This window comes from Piliocolobus tephrosceles, chromosome 2, assembly GCF_002776525.5.
Source record: "Piliocolobus tephrosceles isolate RC106 chromosome 2, ASM277652v3, whole genome shotgun sequence".
Taxonomy (NCBI): domain Eukaryota; kingdom Metazoa; phylum Chordata; class Mammalia; order Primates; family Cercopithecidae; genus Piliocolobus; species Piliocolobus tephrosceles.
In genome coordinates, this window is record NC_045435.1 from 191,746,546 (window position 1) to 191,771,244 (window position 24,699).

General features: G+C 37.0%; 1 protein-coding gene across 2 annotated transcripts in view; it reads left to right on the plus strand.

Moving 5' to 3' along the window:
* Nucleotides 1-24,699, plus strand: part of DLG1 (discs large MAGUK scaffold protein 1) — a 271,867-nt gene that overhangs the window by 132,756 nt on the left and 114,412 nt on the right. For both annotated transcript variants that reach the window (XM_023214799.2, XM_031935281.1), the window contains 2 exons: nt 10,274-10,372; nt 21,952-22,005. In XM_023214799.2, the coding sequence (XP_023070567.1) occupies nt 10,274-10,372; nt 21,952-22,005 (153 nt within the window). The remainder of the gene's footprint in view (nt 1-10,273; nt 10,373-21,951; nt 22,006-24,699) is intronic.

Consider the following 24,699-nt stretch of genomic DNA (forward strand, 5'->3'; position numbering starts at 1 on the left):
TAAGGGATTTGTAATTATTAATTTCAAGGGGTTGCAGCTTCCACTCGTACAGGAGGGGCTGCCTTCTCCTTTTTGGAGCTAAATAGGATTTTTTTATCCTTTTTTAAAGTAGTCTAGATGACACAAGACCAGTAATTACACACATTTGCACATGAGCTTAATTCATGGCAGATACACTTATTTCCTGCCGTGTAACCTTTTTTCTTTTTTAATGTAAAGAACTGCATCTTATTTTATGCCGATTGTGATTGATAGTGGCACAAGCATGAAATTTTAGGGTTATATGCTTGGAGACCCCTCTTTCTTCTGTCCTAGCTATTACTTTACTTGTGTCACCTAGAAAAGGACCAGTTATTAATTTTACTTTTCCATGATCATGGGAGGCTTAAAATGGGTCATAACATGCATCAGGTTGGTTATTTCCTGAGCTACATACCTTGGATAGAAGAGCATTATACAAACAAGTGTGTTTTTAGAGTCCTGGTACACTTATAATAACCATAAAATAGTAGGACTGTAGCAATCTTTTGTCCTGCCTCAGTGACTTCATGTATGTACTGGGAATAGCCCTCAGTCTGAGGAAGGTCAGTCGAAGTCCTTACTGTACAAGTCCAAATTGTAAGGAAAATGAGTCCCGCAATGAGTTTCCTCATGCTTCGGCTGTGCGTGGACCAGTCAGCTTCCAGGCGTCTTCTTCAGTCGCTTTGCAGGGGTTGACGAAGCTGCTGCCATCCACGTACAGCTCCCAGTCTACTGATGTTTAAGGATGGTCTCGGAGGTTGGGCCCACTAGAATAAACTGAGTCCAGTGCTTTCACACAGTGACGTTTAACTGGGCTCTCTGATACCAGGAGCAAGGTGGCGGGGTTTAGGGTGTTGCAAACTTCGGTGGTTATGCAAGGATTTTCACAGAGCAAGCTTCTTTGGTATCTAGTTAGTCTAGCATTCATTAGCTAGTGGTGTCCTTTGGTATTTATTAAAATCACCACAGCATGGGGGGACTTTAGGTTTAGGTTTTGCCTAAGAGTTAGCTTATTTGCTTCTTGTGCTAACAGGGCTGTTGCTGCCAGGGCCCTTGGACATGGGGGCCAGCCTTTGGAAACCCCGTCTAGTTGTTTTGAGAGACAGGCCACTGGCTTTGGCCAGGGCCCTGCAGTCTGGGTTAAAACTCCAACTGCCATTTTTTCTCTTTCTGGCACATAGAGTGTAAAGAGTTTTGTCAGGTCATGTTGCCTCAGGGCTGGGGCCAACTTGAGTATTTCTTTTTAACTCGTGAAAAGCTTGTTGCTGTTGGTTGTAATAGATGTAGTTTAATTTACATTTTTATTGACTGTCATCTACCAAAATACTGACTTAAATCCTCTAACTCTTTGATTTTAAGCTTTAAATTGATCTGGTATTCCTTGCGGGGCTCCAGTTGCATCTAAATAGATGTGAGAGTTGAAAGACCTGTAAGGGGCTTCTCTCACTTTACAATGTCTTTTTTTTTTTTTTTCTTCTCCCTCTGGTTGATGAAGTGCCAGGGTGAAAGGGATAGCCAAATGGACTAAAGCACAAGTGTCACTCTAGTTATTTGGCAGAGTGCCCAGTAAAGGTCCCCCACAATACCACCACACATCCGCTCAGGGATGAACAAGGGCTGACTGATTGATAAGCTCTTGAACATTCTTAAGCTCACTGCATCCCTTCAGGTCTCCAAGGAATGCTAAGTCTCCTCCCTGCTGTGAGAGACATGAAGTGAACTTAGTGTTGGGAGATGGAAACTGGATGGCCCTCGGGGGCTGACCCGCAGGGACTTTGGGATATAGCAGAGAGAGCTTGGCATGACTTATTACTCCAGGCTGTAGAATCCTGGAAAAGAGCTACCATGCAGCCCACGCCTGGTCGACTGGAGGACCACCTTATCGGGGCCTCTGGCCTGCCATGTGCACAAGCATAACAGTTGCTTTTGTTTAACGTGCAGATGGAATATTTGATCCGTTTTAACCAGACATTTGCATATTGGTATGCTGTCTTAATTGCCAAAGCTTAAGTCTTTAACTTCTATGATCCTCTAGTAAAATGAATGTTTCCTTTAGCACCTGTCTTTATTAGTTTTTAGACCAAAGAAAGCTAAACACCATTTTATATTTAATAATGCTTCTTGTATGATTTTTATACCAGATAAGCGAAATTTTACCTTTGTATTAGTGTGTTATTAATGTTAAACTTAATTTTAATAAAATCTTGTAGATATATCTGTCCAATTTTTCATGTTTGACCATAAGGTAAGATTTTATAGACTCTTTTTAACCTTTTATAATTTTTGTTAAAGAGCAGGTTGATGCTTTAAGAAAAACCTGTTGCATTTTTACTTTCATGTCCAGTTCACAGAAAAAACCGAATGATACCTGTTTAACTTTAGCTAATATGTTTACACACAGAATTTTGTTTACAATTAACGTTTTAAAACTTGCTTAAACTTTTAAAACAATAATTTTTTAACCTTTTAATGTAGGTAAAAATCCACATTCTTAGGCCTCTTTATACTCTTTTTACCAAAGGTATATTTTAAGTTTCTTATACACCTTGCACATAAACTGTTTTTTCAGTAGTACTTAGGGGGCCTTATTACTTTTAAATTATGCAACATTTTTTGCATAAAATTTTTTTGTAACTTTTTTCTTTTATGACTTTTGCAGACAATTTTTCAACATATCTTAACTTTCTGACTTATTACAAACTTTTTAAATATAAATTCTGCCTCTCCCGTTTTTTCTTTTCTTGAAACTTTTTAACATAGTTCCTAGTGGGGTGGGCTTATTTGTGCCGGACCCATGCTTCTTTGAGACAAAACACCACACACACACCACAAAACAAAAAACAGGTGAAAAGGGCACACACACACTTCTGCTTTTTACACCAAACCAAAATCAGAGTATCCAGAAATCCAAGCCAGGTCAAAACCAAAACCATAGTATCAAGCAATCCAAGTCAAGTCAAAAACTAAAACCAAAGTGCTGGTACAGGCACACCGTGGGTGATCAGGCCACGCTTCCACTCAAATGGAGTAGGCAAGTTCCCAAGACCAGTCCTATCAGGCGATTTAAACCAAGTCAAAACCAAAACCAGAGTGCCGATAAAGGCACGCCATGGGTGATCAGGCCACGCTTCCACTCAGATGGGGTGGGCAACTTCCCAAGACCGGTCCTGTCAAGCAGTTTAAACCAAGTCAAAACCAAAACCAAACCAAAGTACCTATAAAGGCACGCCGTGGGTGATCAGGCCATGATTTCACTCAAATGGAGTGGGCAAGTTCCAAAGACTAGTCTTACCAAGTTTTAGATGTCCGGACTCCAAGTGCCAGTTCCTTCCTGGTGTTCAGCCACTGTGTTATTCCTCCACGGGGGTCTGCTACGCACTGCTCTGGCGAGGCGTTCCACTGGGGCAATTGCCTGCCCAGGAGCGTTCTTTGGAATGCCCCACTCAGGTTGGCCGGAGTCCCCCCACAGGGATGCTCCACAGGGCAGGCCTAAGCCACCTAAGGGGCTGCCTTGGCTGTCCATGAGTTACCTCGCTTCCCTGTCAGGGAAAAAAGAAATGTAGCAGGACGAGCTGCAGACAAACCTCTCAGACACCAAGTTGTAGAAGGAAGGGCTTTATTCAGCTGCGAGCATTGGCAAACTACTGCCTTAAAATCCAAGCTCCCCAAGTGCACAATTTCTGCCCCTTTAAGGGCTCACAACACTAAAGATTTCACATGAAAGGGTCGTGATTGATTGAGCAATCTAGGGGATACGTGACAGGGGTTTCATGCACTGATAATCAGAGAGAAACAGAACAGGGCAGGGAGTTTCACAGTGTTCTTCTATACAATGTCTGGAATCTATGAATAACATCGGTTTCTAAGTTATGAGTTGATTTTTAACTACTAGATTTAGGCCAGGCAGGCCCAGGCCCACTTTTGGGCCTGACTGCGGGCTGCCTGTCTTTGGTTTCACTTCCTTGTTTTTTCTTAAAACAGGTACTGAGTATAAAACAATGTAAAACAATGTGAGAGGGTCTCTCTCTTTCCTCAATATCTTTGCTGTTCCTCATCAGTCAGCTTTCTTTTATTATTTGTTTAGAGTTGTATTTTTGTTTCTAGTGAACTAAATGAATTACTTTGTTGTTCTGTAATTGTTTGTTACCAGAATTGGTTATCAGTTGTGGTTTAGGGAATTGTGTGTGTTGATGCCTCGTTGACTTTCTCAGCAGTGTTGGCCTTAAGGAAGAGGCAGGGGCCTATGTTCTTTTTTAGGGAACTTGGTCAATGCCCTGTAGAGAGTGGGATGGATTAAGATGCTGTAAACTGGAAATTTTTTTTAATGGTATTCACGTCCTCATCTAAAGAAGATGATTCTAGAAGAGGCTCAGAGACAAAGGGTTACAAGTGGGATTAAAATGTAACATTAATGGATTCATGGTTTATCATAAAGGGTTTTGGAGAGCAACTACCCAGTGGAGAAAATTGTTATGCTTTACCTTGAAATATGACATAAGCTTCTACTTTTATCTTATTTTGACTATCAAAGTAGATTATTAATCAGCTGTTATCCTGTTGTTAGGACTGGAGACTGTTATAAGAAAATAAATTTAACATATTACATCTGTGACATTTTCAAACATTTAAAAAATAAACTTTAGTGTTCTTAAAAGAACCAAAACAAAACAGGAAACAACAGAGGCACAAGGAAGCTTTTAGAGGTGGTAGATACGTTTGTTACTTTGATTATGGCGATGGCTTCATGGCGATGGCTTCATGGGTGTATGCGTCTGTGCAACTCAATCAAATTGTATACATTAAATATGTACAGTTTTTTATATCAGTTCTACCTGAGTAACGTCGTTTCAAAAAGAGAATAAAGTTGAATTAAAAAGTAAAAGACTTTCATGACTTTGACACTTTTGATGACTGCAGCCAGTTATTTTGTAATGTGTCACTCAATTTGGCTTTGTCTGGTGTTTAATGATTAGATTCAAGTTATGCCTCTTTGGTAGAAATATCCTGGAGGTATTGTACTCTCATTACATTTTATCACATAATACATGATTTTGATTTTTCCCATTACTGGTGATGTTAACTTTGATCACTTGATTAAGATACTATCTGCATATTTCTCCACTGTAATTAATGTTTTGAAATGAAACACTTTTGTATGAGCATATGCCATTCATCCACTGGTATGGACGTTTCACTTAGCAACAGGAAGTTTTAACATTCATTAATATTTCCTGAATGAATTACTCTGTTACTGTGATGGCTGCCAAATGATGATTTTATAATTCCATCATTACATTTTTAGTTAGCATTTTGTTATAAGGAAATGCTCTTATCTTCATTTGTTTATTCGTGTATTTATTTATATCAGTATGGGGTCCCAGATTCCGGTTTTATTCAGTGGATTTTATGCCGTTGTTATCATTGAGTCACAGATAGTTCCCAGTCTGCTGGCCAGTGGCAGCCCTTCAAGCCAACTTCTTTGTCATTTGTCATCCTCTTTGAACACTTCCCTTATTTTCTGGCACAGCAGGATGTCTACACTCATATTGTACTTGCTGAGCTCTAGCACTGGAATCAGCCATTTCTTCAAAGACCCATGGTGTGGTTTTGTTTTGTTTTGTGGTTTTTGTTCCCCCCCCCCCCCCCAGAAGGACTTTAACTGTTATTGCCCAGGCTGGAGTGCAGTGGTGTGATCTTGGCTCACTGCAACCTCCACCTCCTGGGTTCAAAGCGATTCTCTTGGCTCAGCCTCCCAAGTAGCTGAGATTACAGGTGCCCGCCACCACGCCTAGCTAATTTTTGGTATTTTTAGTAGAGACGGAGTTTCATCATGTTGGCCAGGCTGGTCTCAAACTCCTGACCTCAGGTGATCTGCCCACCTCTACCTCCCAAAGTGCTGGGATTACAGGCGTGAGCCTCCACGCCCGGCCATGTTGTGTTGTTTTAAATTGCAGAATGAGTATTTAGAAATCAAGATTTGAATGCCAGGTGTATTCGTGCTGTTGAGCTGTTAACTGCTCCCAGGTCCTCATAGTTAGCAGAGCTATGCACATATATACACACACATTTATGTCTATATTTATTTTTGCATTTATCTATATATATTGAAAACTGCTTATACTAATACCTCCAATTTTAGTGTAACACCATAGGTCTCATGCTAATTTTCTATCTTTCCATATTTATAACTCCCTTTTCTGACACAAGGAACCTTGCTGTCAATATCCTTCATGTATTTATTTATTGGATCAGAATGCCCTGTACATAAGCAATCTCCTGTCACTATTGCTGCCCTAGATGGATGCCCTTCTCCCTCTGCTCAGGCTCCAAAAGATCCCATTTAGTCCACTGACAACGCAAAACCTTATGCCAGACCACAGCTACTGCCTCATAGATACTGTCTGTCTCACTCGGGTTCCAACCACACACATCAGGCTGCCACCACTGCTCTGTCCATGTGGGCACCCTCCTCGCCATGCTTAGGCTCCCACACCCTTTGCCAGGCTATTGCCTGCCCTCCACTCCCTGCGCACAGATGCTTTCCTCACCCTGCTTGGGCTTCAGCAACATGCACTTTCCTTTCAAGAGGTCATCTACACCAAGGTCATGATGATACTCTACCGTATCATCCTCTAGATGTCTTATATTGTTTACTTCTCTCAATTATGTCAGCAAACCAGCTGAAATCAATTTTATGTATAGTTTAAGGGTAGGAATCAGTATTTGTTTAGTTTTTCCTTATGTATATCCACTGAATGCAAGCACAGTTCTTACAAAATCACCACACTTTTCTTTTCTTTTTTTTTTTTTTTTTGAGACGGAGTTTTGCTTTGTCGCCCAGGCTGGAGCGCAGTGGCACCATCTCGGCTCACTGCAAGCTCCGCCTCCTGGGTTCACGCCATTCTCCTGCCTCAGCCTCCAAGTAGCTGGAGCTACAGGCGCCCGCCACTACGCCCGGCTAATTTTTTGTATTTTTAGTAGAGACGGAGTTTCACCGTGTTAGCCAGGAAGGTCTCGATCTCCTGACCTCGTGATCTGCCCGCATCGGCCTTACCACACTTTTCTTATACATTCATAAATCAGAAGTCAGAACCTATGGGTTTTCAAACATTCTTGGAAGGTCATGTAAGTATTGCAGTGAATACCAGTTACTATTGTTATCAATTTTGAGCTCATAATATGGAATTCAGAATTTTTTTGTAGGGTTTTGCCACGTTGGCCAGGCTGGTCTTGAACGCCTGACCTCAAGTGATCTGCCTGCCGTGTCCCCCCAAAGCTCTAGGATTACAGGTGTGAGCCACCATGCCTGGCCTCAGTCTGACATAGTTTCCATTTTTTTACTTTTTTACTTAACCATTCTGACACCTTTGGATATTTAAAATATTCCACAATTCACCAAATAGAAAATGTTCAAAAGAATATCTTACAACACCTTATGAGAATACCTTAAAACCTTGACTTTTAAAATTTTTCCTTAGGATAGATTTCTAGAATTACTAAGTCAAAGAGTTTAGACTTTTTCTTTTCTTTTTTTTTTTTTTTGGCAATGGAGTCTCACTGTGTTGCCCAGGCTGGAGTGCAATGCCTCAATCTAGGCTCATCGCAACCTCCGTCTCCCAGGTTCAAGCGATTCTCCTGTCTCAGCCTCCTGAGTAGCTGGGATTACAGGCATGGGCCACCACGCCTGGCTAATTTTTGTGGTTTTTTTTTTTTTTTTTTTTTTTTTTTTTTTTTTAGTAGAGATGGAGTTTTACCCTGTTGGCCAGGCTGGTCTTGAACTCCTGACCTTGTGATCTGCCCACCCCAGCCTCCCAAGGTGCTGGGATTACAGGCATGAGCCACTATGCCCAGCCAAGTTTAAACATTTTTAAAGCTCTAGATATTTACTGACAAATTAGTCTTCCTAAAGTTTGCATGAATTTGTATATCCGATAGCAGTGTGAGAGTACCAGTTTTCATGCATTTTTAAAAGCTTTTTTAGAATATTTTCATTGTATTTTTTTATTGGTAAAATATGTATAACAAAACTTACTAGCCTTTTAAGTGGAATCATGCAATATTTATCCTTTTGTGTCTGGCTAATTTCACTTAATGTTTTAAAGGCTCATCCATCTTTTAACATGATTAAGAATTTTATTGCTAGAGCCAGGCGTGGTGGCTCATGCCTGTAATCTCAGCACTTTGGGAGGCCAAGGTGGATGGATGACAAGGTCAGGAGTTCAAGACGAGCCTGGCTAAGATGGTAAATCCCCATGTCTACTAAAAATACAAAAAAATTAGCAGGGCATGGTGGCAGGTGCCTGTAATCCCAGCTACTGGGGAGGCTGAGGCAGAGAATTGCTTGAACCCAGGAGGTGGATGTTACAGTGAGCTGAGATTGCACCACTGCACTCCAGCCTGGGCAACAGAGTGAGACTCCGTCTCAAAAAAAAAAAAAAATTCCTTTGTAGGGCTGAATAATATCCATTATGTGTGTATTATCACATTTTGTTTATCCGTTCATCTCCTGATGGACACTTGGTTTCTTTCCACCTTTTGACTGTTGTGTGTGTGATGCTGCACTGAACGTTGGCATACAGGTGTCTGAGTCCTTGCCCTCACTTTTGGGGATGTGCCTTCCCAGTGCACATTTACCTACCCAATTGCTAGATCATATGCTGATTCTGTGGTTGGTTTTTAAGACACTGCCAGAGTTTTCCACAGAAGCTGCACCGTTTTACATTTCCCACCAGCATTTTACCAGAGTTCCAGCTTCTCCACATCCTTGCCGCTACTTGTTACTTTGATTTTTTTTGTTTTGTTTTAGTTAGAAACTTCCCTTGTAGTGGTGAGGTAATCTCTCATTATAGCTTTTATTTGTATTACCCTATTGACTAATGATGTTGAGCATCTTTTCATGTGCTAATTGGCCACTTGTATATCTTTGCAGAAATTATTCAAGCTCTTTGCACATTTTGTTAATTGGGTTGTTTTTCTTTGTGTTGTTGAGTTGTAAGAGTCTTTAAATGTTCTGGATATTAAACCCTTACCAGATTATGATTTCCAAACATTTTCTCCCATTGTGCAGGCTGTCTTTTCACTTTCTTGGTAATGCCCTTTGGTGCACAAAAGATTTTAATTCTGATAGAGTCTAATTGATTTTTTTTATATTTTTTTTTGGTCACAGGATTTCTAAGACTCCATTACCAAATCCAAGGTCACAAAGATTAACCCTGTGTTCTCTTATAAGAGTTTTATGTTTTCAAATCTCATATTTAGGTTGTTAATCTATTTTGAGTTAATTTTTATATATAATGTGAGATGGGGGTCTATAGACCTTCGTCTTTTGCATGTGGATATCCAATTGTCTCAGCACTGTTGCTGAAGAGACGCCATACATTTTTAATAAATCTTAATTTTACTAATTTGATAGGCAAAAAAAAAATTTGCCATTTTATTTTGTATTTATGAATGAAGCTAAACCTTGTTTTTAGTCTGACAATTTGTTCTTCCTGTTTTAAGGCCTGTGAAGGCAGGCTGTCCTCATCTACTTGATTTTAGTGTTTTCCTTACATATATAAGGTATTTTATTTATATAGCCATTGGGTCTTATTACAAAACAACTGTCCTGTGTTCCAGTTTCATCCTTTTAAAAATAACTTAAGCCAGATAAACGTTAAACTTCTTAGTTTAATTTATACCAGGGTTCTCTCTACATTGTATTTTCATTGTTGCCGGATATGTCTGGCGTATAATAGGCAATCAATGGTAGTTGAATTAATTACGGGCATGTTGAGGCAGGTTATTACGGTTCTTGATAATAGAAGTTAGTATCACAGATTTGTAAACTCTCTTTGTCTGCCTGATTGGGCTAATAAAATTACTTTTAGTTTTCTGAATGCATAGAGGAAAGCAGTCAAATGTATTCTGAGTACTAGAAAAAATATTTTGCAGTCTATGAAACAAGTGTCTTATCTCCCAGAGAAGGAAGGAATATTGTAAGTGATAATGTTTATTATTATCATTTAAGCATCTAAAGAGTAGTCACTCATTTTAATTACAGAATCATTAAAGTTGTTGGGGGGGGACTGTTTCTAAAACAATTTCTAAAGGATATTTTCTCGTTATTTATATTAGTGTAATGTATTAATATTTTACCTGTTGCATAGTTATTTCTGAAAACAATAATTTATCTTTATGGCACAATTTTTTGTTATGTGTTTCCCTTTTATTTTGGTGTTTTTCCTGACTTTTTGTCGTTGATGATTTTTAGCCAACAGAAGCTGTTCTTCCCTCTCCTCCCACTGTCCCTGTGACCCCTGTCCTGCCAGTCCCTGCTGGGAATACTGTCATCTTACCCACCGCACCACAGGTTTTTATTCGTTTCTTTTTTCTTTATAAAGATTTTATTAATTTTCTTTACAAAAATTTCATTTGCTTTTAATGTTTCATTTGTGTTCTTTTTTAAAACTGAGCTGTGTTTTGTAATTTGGTAATGTACTTTGGGCTTCAGTTAGTAGTTTTAGGGACTTAAACATTTCGGATTTAATATAAATGGAGTCAAGATTTGCCATTTTATTAGGTTGTGTGTGAAATGGGACACTTTATGAACTTCATAATATTGAACCTTAGATTTGTTTTCATGCCTTTGTACCTATGAATCTGCTTAAAACAGTTTTTAAACATTTTTACTTTAGAAAACTTTATTCTTCTAAAGTTAGTAAAAATCATTGTACTCCTGATTTTGTACCGGATGTATCATTTTATTTAGCACATTGTTTCCTATTATATATTTATCTTCTTTGGAAATATTCATTCTTATGTTATTTGATTAGATAAGACACTTCACATTTATTAGGTAAAAATAATAGCCAACATATCTGGATTATTTGGGAATGCTCTGTGCTATCTTCACAGCTTTTATGTAAATCTATTGTAAAATTTTACTTGTAAAAAATTATATGTAACAGTTTAGAAAAAAATAGCCAAATATGAGAGAATCTAATCATTTTTAGTTTTTCAAAGACTTACTACTTCCAAGGGATGGCTTGAGACATTAACTGCCCTTCCAACAGTTATGCAAAGTCAAAATAATGGTAATATTACTAAGAATAATAATAAAGATGTTTGGTGTGAAAGATCACAATCTCATTTAAAGTGTAAATAAATGAACCCATAGTTTTTTTTTGCCAGTTATTGATCTGTAGCATAAAATCTGGGTAAACATATTATGTTTGCTGTGTAAACAGTTTCAAAATAAGCTCCATGGGGGAAAAAAAAGATATCAACTGTGATTATTCACATCTCAGTGCCCTTCCCCTCTCCTAAAAAGTGAAGTCAGTAAGAACATCCACACAACCAAGGATTCTAGGGGAAATTACAATGTTACAATGACTTCAGCCTTACTGTAATAAGACTGAATTGTAATCATTGTAATAATATTACTACTATATAATTTTTGATTATGAAAATAATTAAAAATTAACTCATAAAACCAACAATGAATAGAGGAATCCAAATGGATGCTCTCTCTATATTGCAGGAAAAAATTGAATTTATAAATAAAATATAATTCTGAGCAAGCGGTTTGAGGGTTATTTATAACATCGTAATAATGTAACATCTTTCCAAATACACAGAGTTGATTAGTACAGTTTTTTTTTTTTTTTTTTTTTTTTAGGTAGAATTGAAAGTTTATTTTACTCTTCTCACTTCAGTCAATTTTTTGGCATTAAAATAGTTTTCTGGAATCCTTTGAGAATTTGTACCAGTCTTTTTATATTCATTTGGGAGCCTGTCTTTTCCTATTTAGAATTCTCTCATTTATTGACTCCAAGCATCCCTAACTTAACATCCCACTACATTTGAAAATTGTTGAGATCTTGCATAGTCTTACAAAAATACAGGTTTTGAAGTCAGAATGACCTGGGGTTGGAATTCCAGTCCTACCACTTAACCTATGTAGCTACACACTTTACTTAACCACAGTGAATTTCCATTTACTCATCTGTAACACTGAAGATAGACAGGAGTACTAACTTGACGTATTTTACAGTGATTGAGAGGATACTTAATGCATGTCAAGTACTGCCACATAGTCTTGGCTGTTCATGTTTTTAGTGTTATCTCATATTTCTCTGAGAAAGGAAACTAAGGAACAAGTTTTGTTTTGTTGTTTGTTTGTTTAAATGAGGATATTTGAGGAGGATACACACAAAAAAGACCTATTTATTCTGCATAGCTTCACTTTAGGTTTTAAATATGCTACAGAAGTTCATGAAAGAGAGTTTTACCATTTTTGTTGTGTTATGTGAGAAGCCAATGAGTGGACCTCATTTTCCAGAATAAGTGTGTTCCTAATTAGTCAAGTACATCATAAAATTAAAATAATGGACTAAAATGTCTGTCCCTAAGTAAAATTTAAAATCCATGCTAACATATAACCCAATTTCAACATATTAAGTGAATATGTATTCTTAAAAGATCCACTACTTTACATTTAGATACATTAGTATGTATTAGAAATAAAGGTAGAAGAGAAGATTTAGAGTCTAGTCCATCTTTGTCACTCAAACAAGTTACCCTGTCTGAGTTTTCTACTCCTTCATCTGTTAAAATGGGGGCAACTCCAACCTGACTCCTTTAAAATGGATTTGAGAGTCAGGCAAATTAGAAAGACACATAGATAATAACTTTTTCTTAAAGTATATAGTTATTTATTATTTATAGAACACTTTTACACTTTTCAGAGTACTTGCATATTGATCATATTGTTTGTATTTTATGAAAGCCCTCTACAAATCAGAATTACGCTGATCATACAGAGTGGCACAGAAAGATAATATTCAATGGCTGCTTAATATTGCAGAAACAGCTTTATGTACTTTATAGTATATTCATACCTGACTCCACCACTTCCTAGCTTCACCTGTCTCTACATGTGTGATGGTGTGGAAATTACTCAACTTCTGAGAACCTCAGTTTCTCCACATAGAAACTGAGTACAGAGTAGGTAACAGTTACTAGTTCTTACTGGGAGTGTAAACACATAATCTCTGTGATTCCAGCCTATTAAATCCAGAGGCTTATTTGCACCCTAGAGTAAATACTCTGCTTTAAAACTAGATATTTTAAACCTTTATTTCTATCAGTTCTGAAAAGTTATCATGTAATTAAAATATTGTTGAAAATGCTTTAGAGCTAATTTTTTGTGTATGGTCTTTTTTGATATTTGAATATGTGCTTTGAAGATGAATAGAACATTCTCTGTCCTCTAGAAGCCTACTAGGTGTTTGTGCAAGAGACAAGTTTAACAGATAGCTCCCACATAATGTGAGAGTAATTACATTAGAGATATGTCCAGAACAGAGCATCATATTGCCTCTGGACCTTTTTTTGTTTTTGAAACAGAGTTTCGCTCTTGTTGCTCAGGCTGTAGTGCGATGGTGCGATCTTGGCTCACCACAATCTCCACCTCCTAGGTTCAAGTGATTCTCCTGCCTCAGCCTCCTGAGTAGCTGGGATTACAGGCATGTGCCACCATGCCCGGCTATTTTTTTTTTTTTTTTTTAAATAGAGACAAGGTTTCTCCATGTTGGTCAGGCTGGTCTTGAACTCCCGACCTCAGGTAATCCGCCCGCCTCAGCCTCCCAAAGTGCTGGAGTTACAGGTGTGAGCCACCGCACCCAGCTGGTTGTAGCATTTTATATTTCCACCAAAGTGCACAAGGATTCCAATTTCTCCACATCCTCACCAACACTTTTTATTTTGTTTTCTTAATAGTAGCCAGGCTAATGGGTGTGAGGTGACATCTCGTTGTAGTTTTGATTTGCATCTCTATAATGATTAGTGACACATCTTTTCATGTGCTTACTGTCCATTTGTATGTCTTCTTTGAGAAAATGTATGAGTTCCTTGACCATTTTTTAATTAGGGTGTTTGGTATTATTGTTGGGATTTAGGAGTTCTTTGTGTGTTCTGGATCTCATGTCTTGTCAGAGATATGACTTAACCTATTTTTCCTTTTGCCTGTACCTTTGTGTCATACCCAAGAAATCACTGTCAGTTCCATTGTCTCACTTTTAGCCTGTATTTTCTTCTAACAGTTTTATAGTTTTAGGTTTTACATTTAGATCATGATCCATTTTAGGTTGATTATTGTATATGGCATTATTTCTGGATTCTGCTTTATTCCCTTCTATATGTCTGTCTGCACACCAGTACCAGACTGTTTCTATTACTGTAACTTTGTAGTAAGTTTTGGAATCAGGAAGTGTTAGCCTGCCACCTTTGTTTTTCTTTTTCATTATCATTTTGACTTTCAGGGTACCATGAAATTCTATGTGACTTTTAGGACGGGTTATTCTATTTCTTTAAAAATCCTACTGGAATTTTGATAGGAGTTGCATTAAGTCTGTAGGTTGCTTTGGGTAATATTGACATTTTTACAATAATAAGTCTTCTAATCTGTGATCACAGATCCCTTCCCATTTATTTATGTCTTCTTAATTTCTTTCATAAATGTTTTATAGTTTTCATTTTACAAGTTTTTTACCTTCTTGATGAAGTTAATTTTTTTTTTCTTTTTTTAGCGTTTAGGAGGCTCAGTGTTCCGAAAATTTGTTCTTTTTGATGCTGTGATAAACAGAATTGTTTTCTTAATTTCCATTTTAGATTGTTCAATGTTAGAAGAAATACAACTGATTTTAGTGTATTGACTTCGTGTCCTGCTACTTTGCTTAATCGGTTTAATTATTAACAGTTTTTGTGTAAAATCTTCAGGGTGTTTTACGTATAAAATCATATCATTTGTGAACAAGTAATTTTGCTTCTTCCTTTCTAATTGGGATGTCTTTTATTTCTTTTTCTTGCCTAATTGCTTTGACTACAACTTCAACTGTTCAGCTAGTGGTCACGTTGAGTACAAGTGGTGAAAGTAGACATACTTGCCTTCTTTCTTAGAGGAAAAGCTTTCAGTCTTTCAGCACTGAGTATGATGTTCACTGTGGGGTTTTGTATATGGTTTTTCTTAGGTTGACATAGTTTCCTTCTATTCCCATGTGCACTTGAGAAGAATGTGTGTTCTGTTGTTAGAGTTCTGTGTCTCTTTGGTATATTGTGTTTGTTCATCTCCTCTATTTCCTTACTTATCATATGTCTGGTTGTTCTGCCCATTATGGAGAATGTGGTATTGAAGTCTCCAGCTATTATTGTAGAACCGTTTCTTTCTTCAATTCTGTCTCATTTTTGCTACTTACACTTTGATGGTCTGCTATTAGATGCGTTAATTTTTGTAATTGTTACATATTCCTATATTGAACCTTTTATTAATATATAATACCTTTGTTGTCTCATAACCTTTTTTTGGATTTACAGTCTATTTTGTCTGTTATGAGTACAGCCACTCCTGCTCTCCTTTGGTTACTATTTGCATGGAATATCCCTTTCTGTACTTCACTTTCAGCATATTTGTGTCTGGATTTACAGTGAGTCTCTTGTATACAGCTTGTAGTTGGAACATTTTAAAAATTTTATTCTGCCAATTTCTGTCTTTTGATTGAAGAGTTTATTTACCTTTAAAGTAATTATTGGTAAGGAAGGACTTACTTTTGTCATTTTGCTGTTTGTTTTCTTTTCTTTTTTTTTTTTTTTTTTGAGACGGAGTCTTGCTCTGTCACTCAGGCTGGAGTGCAGTGGCCGGATCACAGCTCACTGCAAGCTCCGCGTCCCGGGTTTACGCCATTCTCCTGCCTCAGCCTCCCGAGTAGCTGGGACTACAGGCGCCCGCCACCATGCCCGGCTAGTTTTTTGTATTTTTTAGTAGAGACGGGGTTTCACCGTGTTAGCCAGGATGGTCTCGATCTCCTGACCTCGTGATCCGCTCGTCTCGGCCTCCCAAAGTGCTGGGATTACAGGCTTGAGCCACCGCGCCCGGCTTGTTTTCTTTATATATATGCCTTGTAGCTTTTTTGTTCCTCATTTCCTGCATTACTGTCTTCTTTGGTCTTTGATTAATTTTTTGTAGTGAAACATTTAACTTTCTCATTTCCTGAGTCTATTCTTTAGTTGTATTTTATGTGGTTACCAAGGGGATTACATTTGACATCCTAGACACTTCTAATCTCAATTTATACAAGCTTAACTGCAATAATATACAAAACCTCTGCCCCTGTAACTGCTCTGTCCCAACCTCTTTCAATTGTTGATGTCACAAAATTACATCTTCATATAGTGTATGCCCAAAACCAGAAACAAATAATTTTTAATGCATTAGTGTCTTAAATTATGTAGGAGACAAAATATGAAGTTACAAAGTTATAATGTTAGCTTTTAAACTAATAAATGATTTTCGTTATTTACTAATATTGACTTTATTTATTAATATTAGGCTTATTTATTTCTAGGCAGGGTCTCATTCTGTAGCCCAGGCTGGAGTGCAGTGGTGCCATTACTGTTCACTGCAGCCTCAACCTCTTGGGCCCAATCAGTTCTCTCGCCTCAGCCTCCTGAATAGCCATGACTGCAGGCATGTGCCCACCACACCTGGTTAATTTTTGTTGTTGTTGCTGTTTTGTTTTGTTTGTAGAGATGGGGTTTCCCATGTTCTACAGGCTGGTCTTGAACTCCTGGGCTCAAGCCATGTCTGCCTGCCTCAGCCACCTAAATTGCTGGGATTACAGGTGTGAGCCACCATGCCTGGCTAGGCTAAGTTAAAAAAAAAATTTTGGAAATGTAATATAGTGTTTTCAGTCATGTGGAAAACCAAAAGTGAATTTACACAACCATTGTTACAACACTGCTAACTAGTGTTTATTATTACCTATGTATTTGCCTTTATTGAGATCTTTATTTCTTCATATGACTTCGAGTTACTATCTGGTTTTCTTTCATTTCAACCTGAACTGCTACCTTTAGCACATCTTTCAGGGCAGTTCTAGTGATAACAAACTCCCTCAGCATTTGTTCATCAGGGAACATCTTAATTTCCCCCTTACTTTTGAGGGACTGTCTTGCTGGATACAGGACTTTTAGTTGACAGGTTTGGTTTCTTTTTCCTCTTATCTTAGCATTATTTCCACCCACTGCCTTATGACCTCCAGAGTGTCTGACGTGAAGTCTGCTGATATTCTCATTGAAGATTTGTTGTATGTGACAAGTCACTTTTCTTGTTGCTTTCAAAAATCTCCCTTTGTTTTTGTCCTTTGACAGTTCTAGTATAATGTGCCTCAGTGTGAGTCTGTTTGATTTCATTACTTGTTTATTGAACTTCTTGGATGTTTATATTCATGTTTTTCATGAAATCTGAGAAGTTTTGGCTATTACTTCTTCAAATATTTTTTCTACTCTTTTATCTCTCATTTCTCATGCGGCTCCCACAATGCACTAGTTGGTCTGCTTGATGATGTCTCACGGGTCCCATAGATTCTGTTCACTTTTCTTTAGTCTTTTTCATTTCTGTTCTTCAGACTCAATACTTTCCATTGTCCTGTCTTCATGCTAATTTTTTTTTAGCTGCTCAAATATGCTTTTGAATCCCTCCACTGAATTTTCAGTTATTGTACTTCTCAGTTCCTGAATTTTATAAATTTTTATTTCTCCTTATTGGTATTTCCATTTTGTTCATACAGCATTTTCTTGCTTTTGTTCACATCTTTTAATTCTTTAAGAAAGTCTTTGTGTAGTAGATTTGCTATCAGGTTTTTGGGGTTGGTTTGTTTGTTTTTTGATGGAGTCTTGCTCTGTTGCATAGGCTGGAGTACAGTGGCGTGGTCTTGGCTCAATGCAACCTCCACCTCCTGGGTTCAAGTGATTCTCCTACCTCAGCCTCCCAAGTAGCTGGGATTACAGGCGCCTGCCACCACACCCAGCTAATTTTTTGTATTTGTAGTAGAGACAGGGTTTCACTATGTTGGCCAGGCTGGTCTCAGACTCCTGACTTCGTGATTTGCCCGCCTCAGCCTCTCAAAGCACTGGGATTACAGGCGTGAACCACCACACCTGGCCTTATTTTATTTTAAGGGACAGTTTCTGTTGATTTGTATTTCTTTTTTGAATAAGCCATTTATTCTTGTTTATTTGTATGCCTTGGGATTTCTTTTTCCTGTGAAAACAGCACGCTTGAATTTAATAATTTGGTGACTCTGAAAATCAGATTCTCCTTCTTCTCCAGCATTTTCTTTTTTTGTTGTTACTGTTTTTCTGATTGTTTGAGGCTGTCAAAGATCAGCCTCAGGTGTAAACGCAGGGTCTTCTTAGATGTTTTCTGAGCCTGTCCTTCCCCTGGGCGTGCACAGTGACTTTCTAATTTCCTCCATATGCGTGGTTGGTTTTTAATGTCCTAGTCTTCAATGTCTGGCTCCCAAAAGGGGAAAAAGAAAATTGAATTGGTGTGTAGGAAGGGGAGGCTCCAGCTCTTTAAGTCTCCTGGAAATCAGTTCAGCCTGGGAGGTTTGGGTGGGGTTTGCAACAGTGAGGAGGAGGTGAAACAGCAGTATCCATAGCCTGTTTGCACCTTTGTGAGGAGAAGCAGCAGTTAGAGCACAGATCTCCAATATTTGGAGAACGTGATTTTCTTTGCCCACCATGACTTCTGCAAGCATCACACAGTTGACTGAGGGATAGAGTATGGGTAGCTGCTCCTGTGCTAAACCTGGAAGTGACTGAAATTAACTACAGTTTACTGTCCAAGCCTTCACCTGGAAGTTGCAAGCCTTCAGTAGACTCCAGGTTCCAAAGTATTTACATCAGACAGATGCTGCCACTGAAATTGTTTTCAAGGTGGAGAAACAGATTTGTGGTGCTTCCTACTCTACCATCTTTCCAGAATCCACCCCATTTGTTTTTACAATCATTTTAACCTGCAGCGATCACCTCAGTCGTAGCATTTAACTTTGAATACAGTGTGTCTCAAATTAGGATCTAAGAGGTATTCTCTGGGGTTTGTGAGTGCTGCCTTGGAAAAGCACTTGTAAAGCACTTGTTTATAATTGAGTAGAGGAGGAAGGAACATCAGACAAATAACATAATGAAACTTTGATCAGTGCTGAGAAGGAGAAATACAATGCACACTGTAAAAGTGCATTTTCTAAACTATTTTGACCTGTTTTAAAATAATTGGATCTTAGAATTTATTTTAACACAATTTTTAAAAATATAATATTGCCCTCTGAAAACTTTGTAAGTTTGCTTCAGTCTGTTACAGCAGCAAACACTACAAGATCCTTTGTTAATGAAATAGAATGGTAAAATTTGGGTGAGCCATGTGCTCAGCCAATAAACCTGACTTAAAAAATCCTACCCTGGGCGACAGAGCAAGACTCTGTCTCAAAAAAAAAAAAGACTTTGGGATCCTTAACCAAGACAGCAGGTAGTAGAACAGGTAACATGGAAAATCAGAGAACTACAACTAAAAGACTTGGAAAGAGTCTACATGAAATTATTTCAAATGAAGAAAAACCCTTCATTGCACCTTGGTTCAAGTGACCCTGTAATCTCAGACCTGGTTCTAGGTCTCTCTATACCTCCCTCTACCACTCTGACATTTGATTATAGGTAAATCACAATTATTATTGAAATTCATTTTCTCCATCTGGGAAAAGATAGCAACACCTGTCTTTACCCAGGGGGACTGTGTGAGGCTCTAGAGAAGTAATATAAAAGAAAATATGTTACAAACCATAGGAAGCTATAGAAATGCTTAGTCTGTTACTAAAATTTATATACCATTGTGTATATTTCCAACTTGGACAACAATGAAGCTCTATAATTCACTTAGAGATTGGGGGTAGAGGCAGTATAAGGGCAAGGATATTCCAGAAGGAGGAACTAAAAAGTTCCTAAATAATTTGACCCAAGCATCAGTAATAAGGCTTAAGAAACATAATTTTGCTCACCCCAAACTCCTGATTTCAAGTGATCCACCAGCCTTGGCCTCCCAAAGTGCTAGGATTATAGGCATGAGCCGCCGTGCTTGGCCTGAATGCCAGTATCTTTAATAGCAACCCTGACCCACATTATTTCACAACTACTTTAGCTATTAACTGCTTTAAAACTGAGTACTTGGCTCAAAGTGATTTTTTGGTCTCCTTTTTATTATGCAAAATCTCAAAAATACTCAAATGTAGAAATAATAGTACAATTAACTCTATGTATACCCATCACCAGCTACAGCAATCAACTCGTGTACTTCTATTTGATCCATAACCCCTCCTGCTCCCAGCCTTCCATTGTTTTATTTTGAAGTAAATAAAACATCTTATGTCATTTTGTTTATATGTATTTCAACATTAGCAATACCTTCTAAATGAATAGAATCAAAAGGTAACTTCTATGCAGTGATGATGAGTTGGGTCTGATAAGCAACTAACATTATAATAATTAGGCATAAATCAGATTTTGATGCAAAACTTTCTTCACTGCATGTTTGGTTAAAAAATCGGCAGAAGGACCAAAAGACTTTCTTGCCATAGTGTTTTTAAAATGTAATTTCTTTTGTAACTTTAAATATCCTATTCTTTCTTGCCCTCTTCTTCTGTAATTGCTTAAGCAGAATAAAGTGAAGTTGTATTATTCATATTTTTTTTAGCAAAGTAAAATATTATGTTTGAGTAATCTCAATATGCCATTGGGAAATAAGTAATTTGAAATATTCATAAAATCTCAAATGTCTGTAAGTTGAGTAACTTTGCTTAAATAGCAATTTTATAAGTACAATTTTTATTTGTTAAGTGGACTTTCACTGAATTATTCAAAGGTAGACTGTTATTCAATGGTAGGACTAAACATGAAGTATTATATTTAATTTTATGTTTATATGTAATGAAGTATTAGCTGCTCATTTTTAATTTACTGCTTGATATAGCCCAAATGCATACTGTATAATTTTTTAACCATGAAACTGGGTTGTGTAAGCATTTTATCATATCATTTAGCTATAGCACTGTGCTGAAAATAATGTGTTATTTGAACTTTGAATATTCACCATTATTAAAAGCCTATATATTTGGAAGAAAGTGGTTATTTTGTGTAATAATGTTCTTTTATACAGCTTTTATGTATAATTCTTTAGTTAATTAAGTAGAACTATTAATGCTTATAAGCATATCTTCTAAAGTTTGTTGAAATGATAGTCATCTTTTTTATTCTCTGAAACTGTTATTTGACTTGATACTTTTATAACTAAATATGCAGAAGAAAGAAATTTGAGGGGAATTACATCAGTTTTTTAATATATTTTTCATTTGGTATGAATTGCATTTTATTCTTTAGTTTCGTATACATCATAATTTCTAACCTAACCAGAAAACCAAGACTTTTTTCAGTCCAAACTTAACTAGGTGTGTGTTGTTCTGCTTATTTTTCTTGCCGTAATAAATCACTGTTAATTCTGTGAGCGGTCTAGAATAACAGTGGAAAGCTATCATTGCTGCTGAAAATAATCAGGGGTTTTTACATTAAGAGTGTATTTTTAGTTTTCTAAAAGTTTACAATTAATTTCTGTGATAGACCTCCCCCCCTCCCCCGTATAAAAACACTTCACTGTGGGAAGAATTTTTTCCTGAGTGATGAAATGATTGAAATCTTTATGGTATCCTTGGGAATAGAAAACAATGATTTCTGAGCAGCCTAGGAAGAGTTGTTGGTTACACTAAAGAATATTCATGGATTTTATGAGAAGGCTATGGTGATCTGTGTAAAACTTAAGAAAATCATGACTGTTTTAGCAGAAATAACAATTTATTTCTTAAAAGCAAATCTATGTTAACTGCTTATACATAATTTTTTCTGTTTGGGGCTGGAAAAAGGATATATTATTTAACATATAAAAAGCTCATATAAGATTATAACTTAAGAAATAGCAAGTCTTTCATGTGCCTCTAACATTGTGAACATTAACATGTAATGTTTTTATTTTCTTGTTAAGCTAACACGTTTACAACTTTTTTTTTTAAGGCAAATCCTCCTCCAGTCCTGGTCAACACAGAGAGCTTGGAAACACCAACTTATGTAAGTTCCGTTTCCTCCCCACGTTTAAGTAATTCTGCCTTTCCTGTTCCGTTTTTCATACAAATACGAAGACCATGGCATTTTCTCTAATACATTTCTCTTAAGATGTCCTATCACTATACTATAGCTGTAATAGCTATAGTAAATGAAATAATATGTCCTCCTTTGGTTTTTTTTTTCTTATGTAAAGCAGAAATTTTTAAACAGAAATTTATAGTTTAATTTTGAAATTATGATGGCTAACGTTCACAAAAGGTTGTCTCTAACCATTGGTCACTTACACAGCGCCGTATATTTAAATCATTTTAGAAGTCTAATTGAATGACTGGATTTTTAGTAACCAGGTTTTTTTGTGCATTCGGATATACTAAAATAATTAGTTATAACTTTATCATTGTAAATTGATCAGGGACGAAAGCCCACTTGTCGCGTAATTTTATTATATGAAAGGTCCAGAGTAGATAAATCCATACTTACCGAAAGTAGATTCACGGTTGCCAGGTGGTGGGTGTAGGCAGAATGGGGAGTGACTGCTAATAGATACAGTTTGTTTATGTGGCAATAAGGATGTTCTGGAATTAGAAAGTAATGATGATGGCACAACTCTGTGAATAAACTAGAAACTACTGAATTGCATACTTTAAAAAGGTAGATTTTATGGTATGTGAATATCTCAACATAATTTGTTAAGGTGAAAAAGTAGAAAAAGGTGAGTAATAACATAAATGCAAATTAAAACAGTTAATACATTTTAAACATTATGTTACCAAAAAATCAAAAAGTTTATCAGTACATTCTGCTGGTGAGAGTATGGGGTAAAAATATACTGATACATTTCTGTTGAAGTATAAGTGGATAAAACTTTAGAAAATGCAATTTCGCGGTAATGATTGACTCTAAAAATCAATGCTTTTTAAAATATTTTTTCTTTTGTAACTTTTTGTATTGTACCTGAGAAGCCATTGCATAATCCAACATCATAAAGACTTATACTGAAGTTTTCTTCTAAGAGTTTTGATTTATGGTTTTGATTTTACATTTTGGTCTTTGATTCATTTTGAGTTGTAATGTGAAGTAGAAGTCCAATTTCTTTCTTTTGTGTGTGGATAGCATCACTGTTGAAAAGACTCTGCTTTCCACATTGAATGGCCTTGGCAACCATATAGAGAATCCGTTAACTGTAAATATATGGGTGTATTTCTGTAATTCCTTTCAATAATGTTTTGCAGTTTTCTGTGTACAAGTCTTGGAGTTCTTTTGTTAAATTTATTTGTAAGTATTCTCTCGCTCCTCTCCCTTTTTTTTTTTTTTTTTTTGAGACAGAGTTTCGCTCTGTCACCTAGGCTGGAGTGTTGTTGGGACAGTCTCAGCTCACTGCAGCCTCCACCTCCCAGGCTCAAGATGATCCTCCCACCTCAGCCTCCCAAGTAGTTGGGAACACAGACACGTGCCACCACAATTTTTTTTGTATTTTAGGTAGAGATAGGGTTTTACCATGTTGCCCAGGTTGATCTCGAACTCCTGAGCTCAAGTCATCCAACCTGCCTCAGCCTCCCAAAGTGCTGGGATTACAGGGGTGAGCCATGCCCAGCGAGTATTTTATTCTTTTGATGCTGTTATGAATGGAATTGTTTTGTTTATTTTTGGAATTTTTATTGCTAGCATATGGAAATACAGTTGACTTTTAGGTGTTTATCTTTGATCCCACAACCTTGCTGAACTCATTTGTTACCTCTAGTAGTTATGTAGTTTGAATTTTCTATATACAGGATCATGTCATTGGCAAATAGAGATAGTTTATCTCTGGGTGCCTTTTATTTCTTTTTTCTTTTTTTAATTTTAAAGGATGGGAAACTTCAGGATTTTATTTTTTGTTTTTTGGATTTTTGTTTTTATTATTTCAGTAGGTTTTAGGGAGCAGGTGGTGTTTGGTTACATGAATAAGTTAGTGGTGATTTCTGAGATTTTGGTGCACCCATCATCCGAGCAGTGTATACTATACCAAGTGTGTAGTCTTTTATCCCTCACCCTGCTCCCATGCTTTCCCCTGAGTCCCCAAATGCCAGCGTATCATTCTTATGCCTTTGCATCCTCATAGCTTAGCTCCCACTTACGAGTGAGAACATACTATGTTTGGTTTTCCATTCCCAAGTTATTTCACTTAGAATAATAATTTCCAGTTCCATTCAGGTTGCCGCAAATGCCATTATTTCATTCCTTTTTATGGCTGAGTAGTATTCCGTGGTGTGTGTGTGTGTGTATGTGTGTACACACCATATATTTTTTTATCCACTCATTGAAAAATGGGCATTTGGGCTGGTTCCATAATTTTGCAATTGTGAATTGCACTACTATCAACATGCACGTGCAAGTGTCTTTTTCATATAATGACTTCTTTTCCTCTGTGTAGATATCTAGTGGTAGAATTGCTGGATCAAACAATTGATCTACTTTTAGTTCTTTAAGGAATCTCTGTACTGTTTTCCATAATGGTTGTACTAGTTTACATTCCCATCAACAGTGTAAAAGTGTTCCCTGTGGATTCTGGATATTAGTCCTTTGTCAGAAGTATAGATTGTGAAGATTTTCTCCCACTCCGTAGGTTGTCTGTTAAGTCTGCTGATTATTTGTTTTGCTGTGCAGAAGCTCCTCAGTTTAATTAAGTCCCGTCTGTGTATCTTTGTTTTTGTTGGA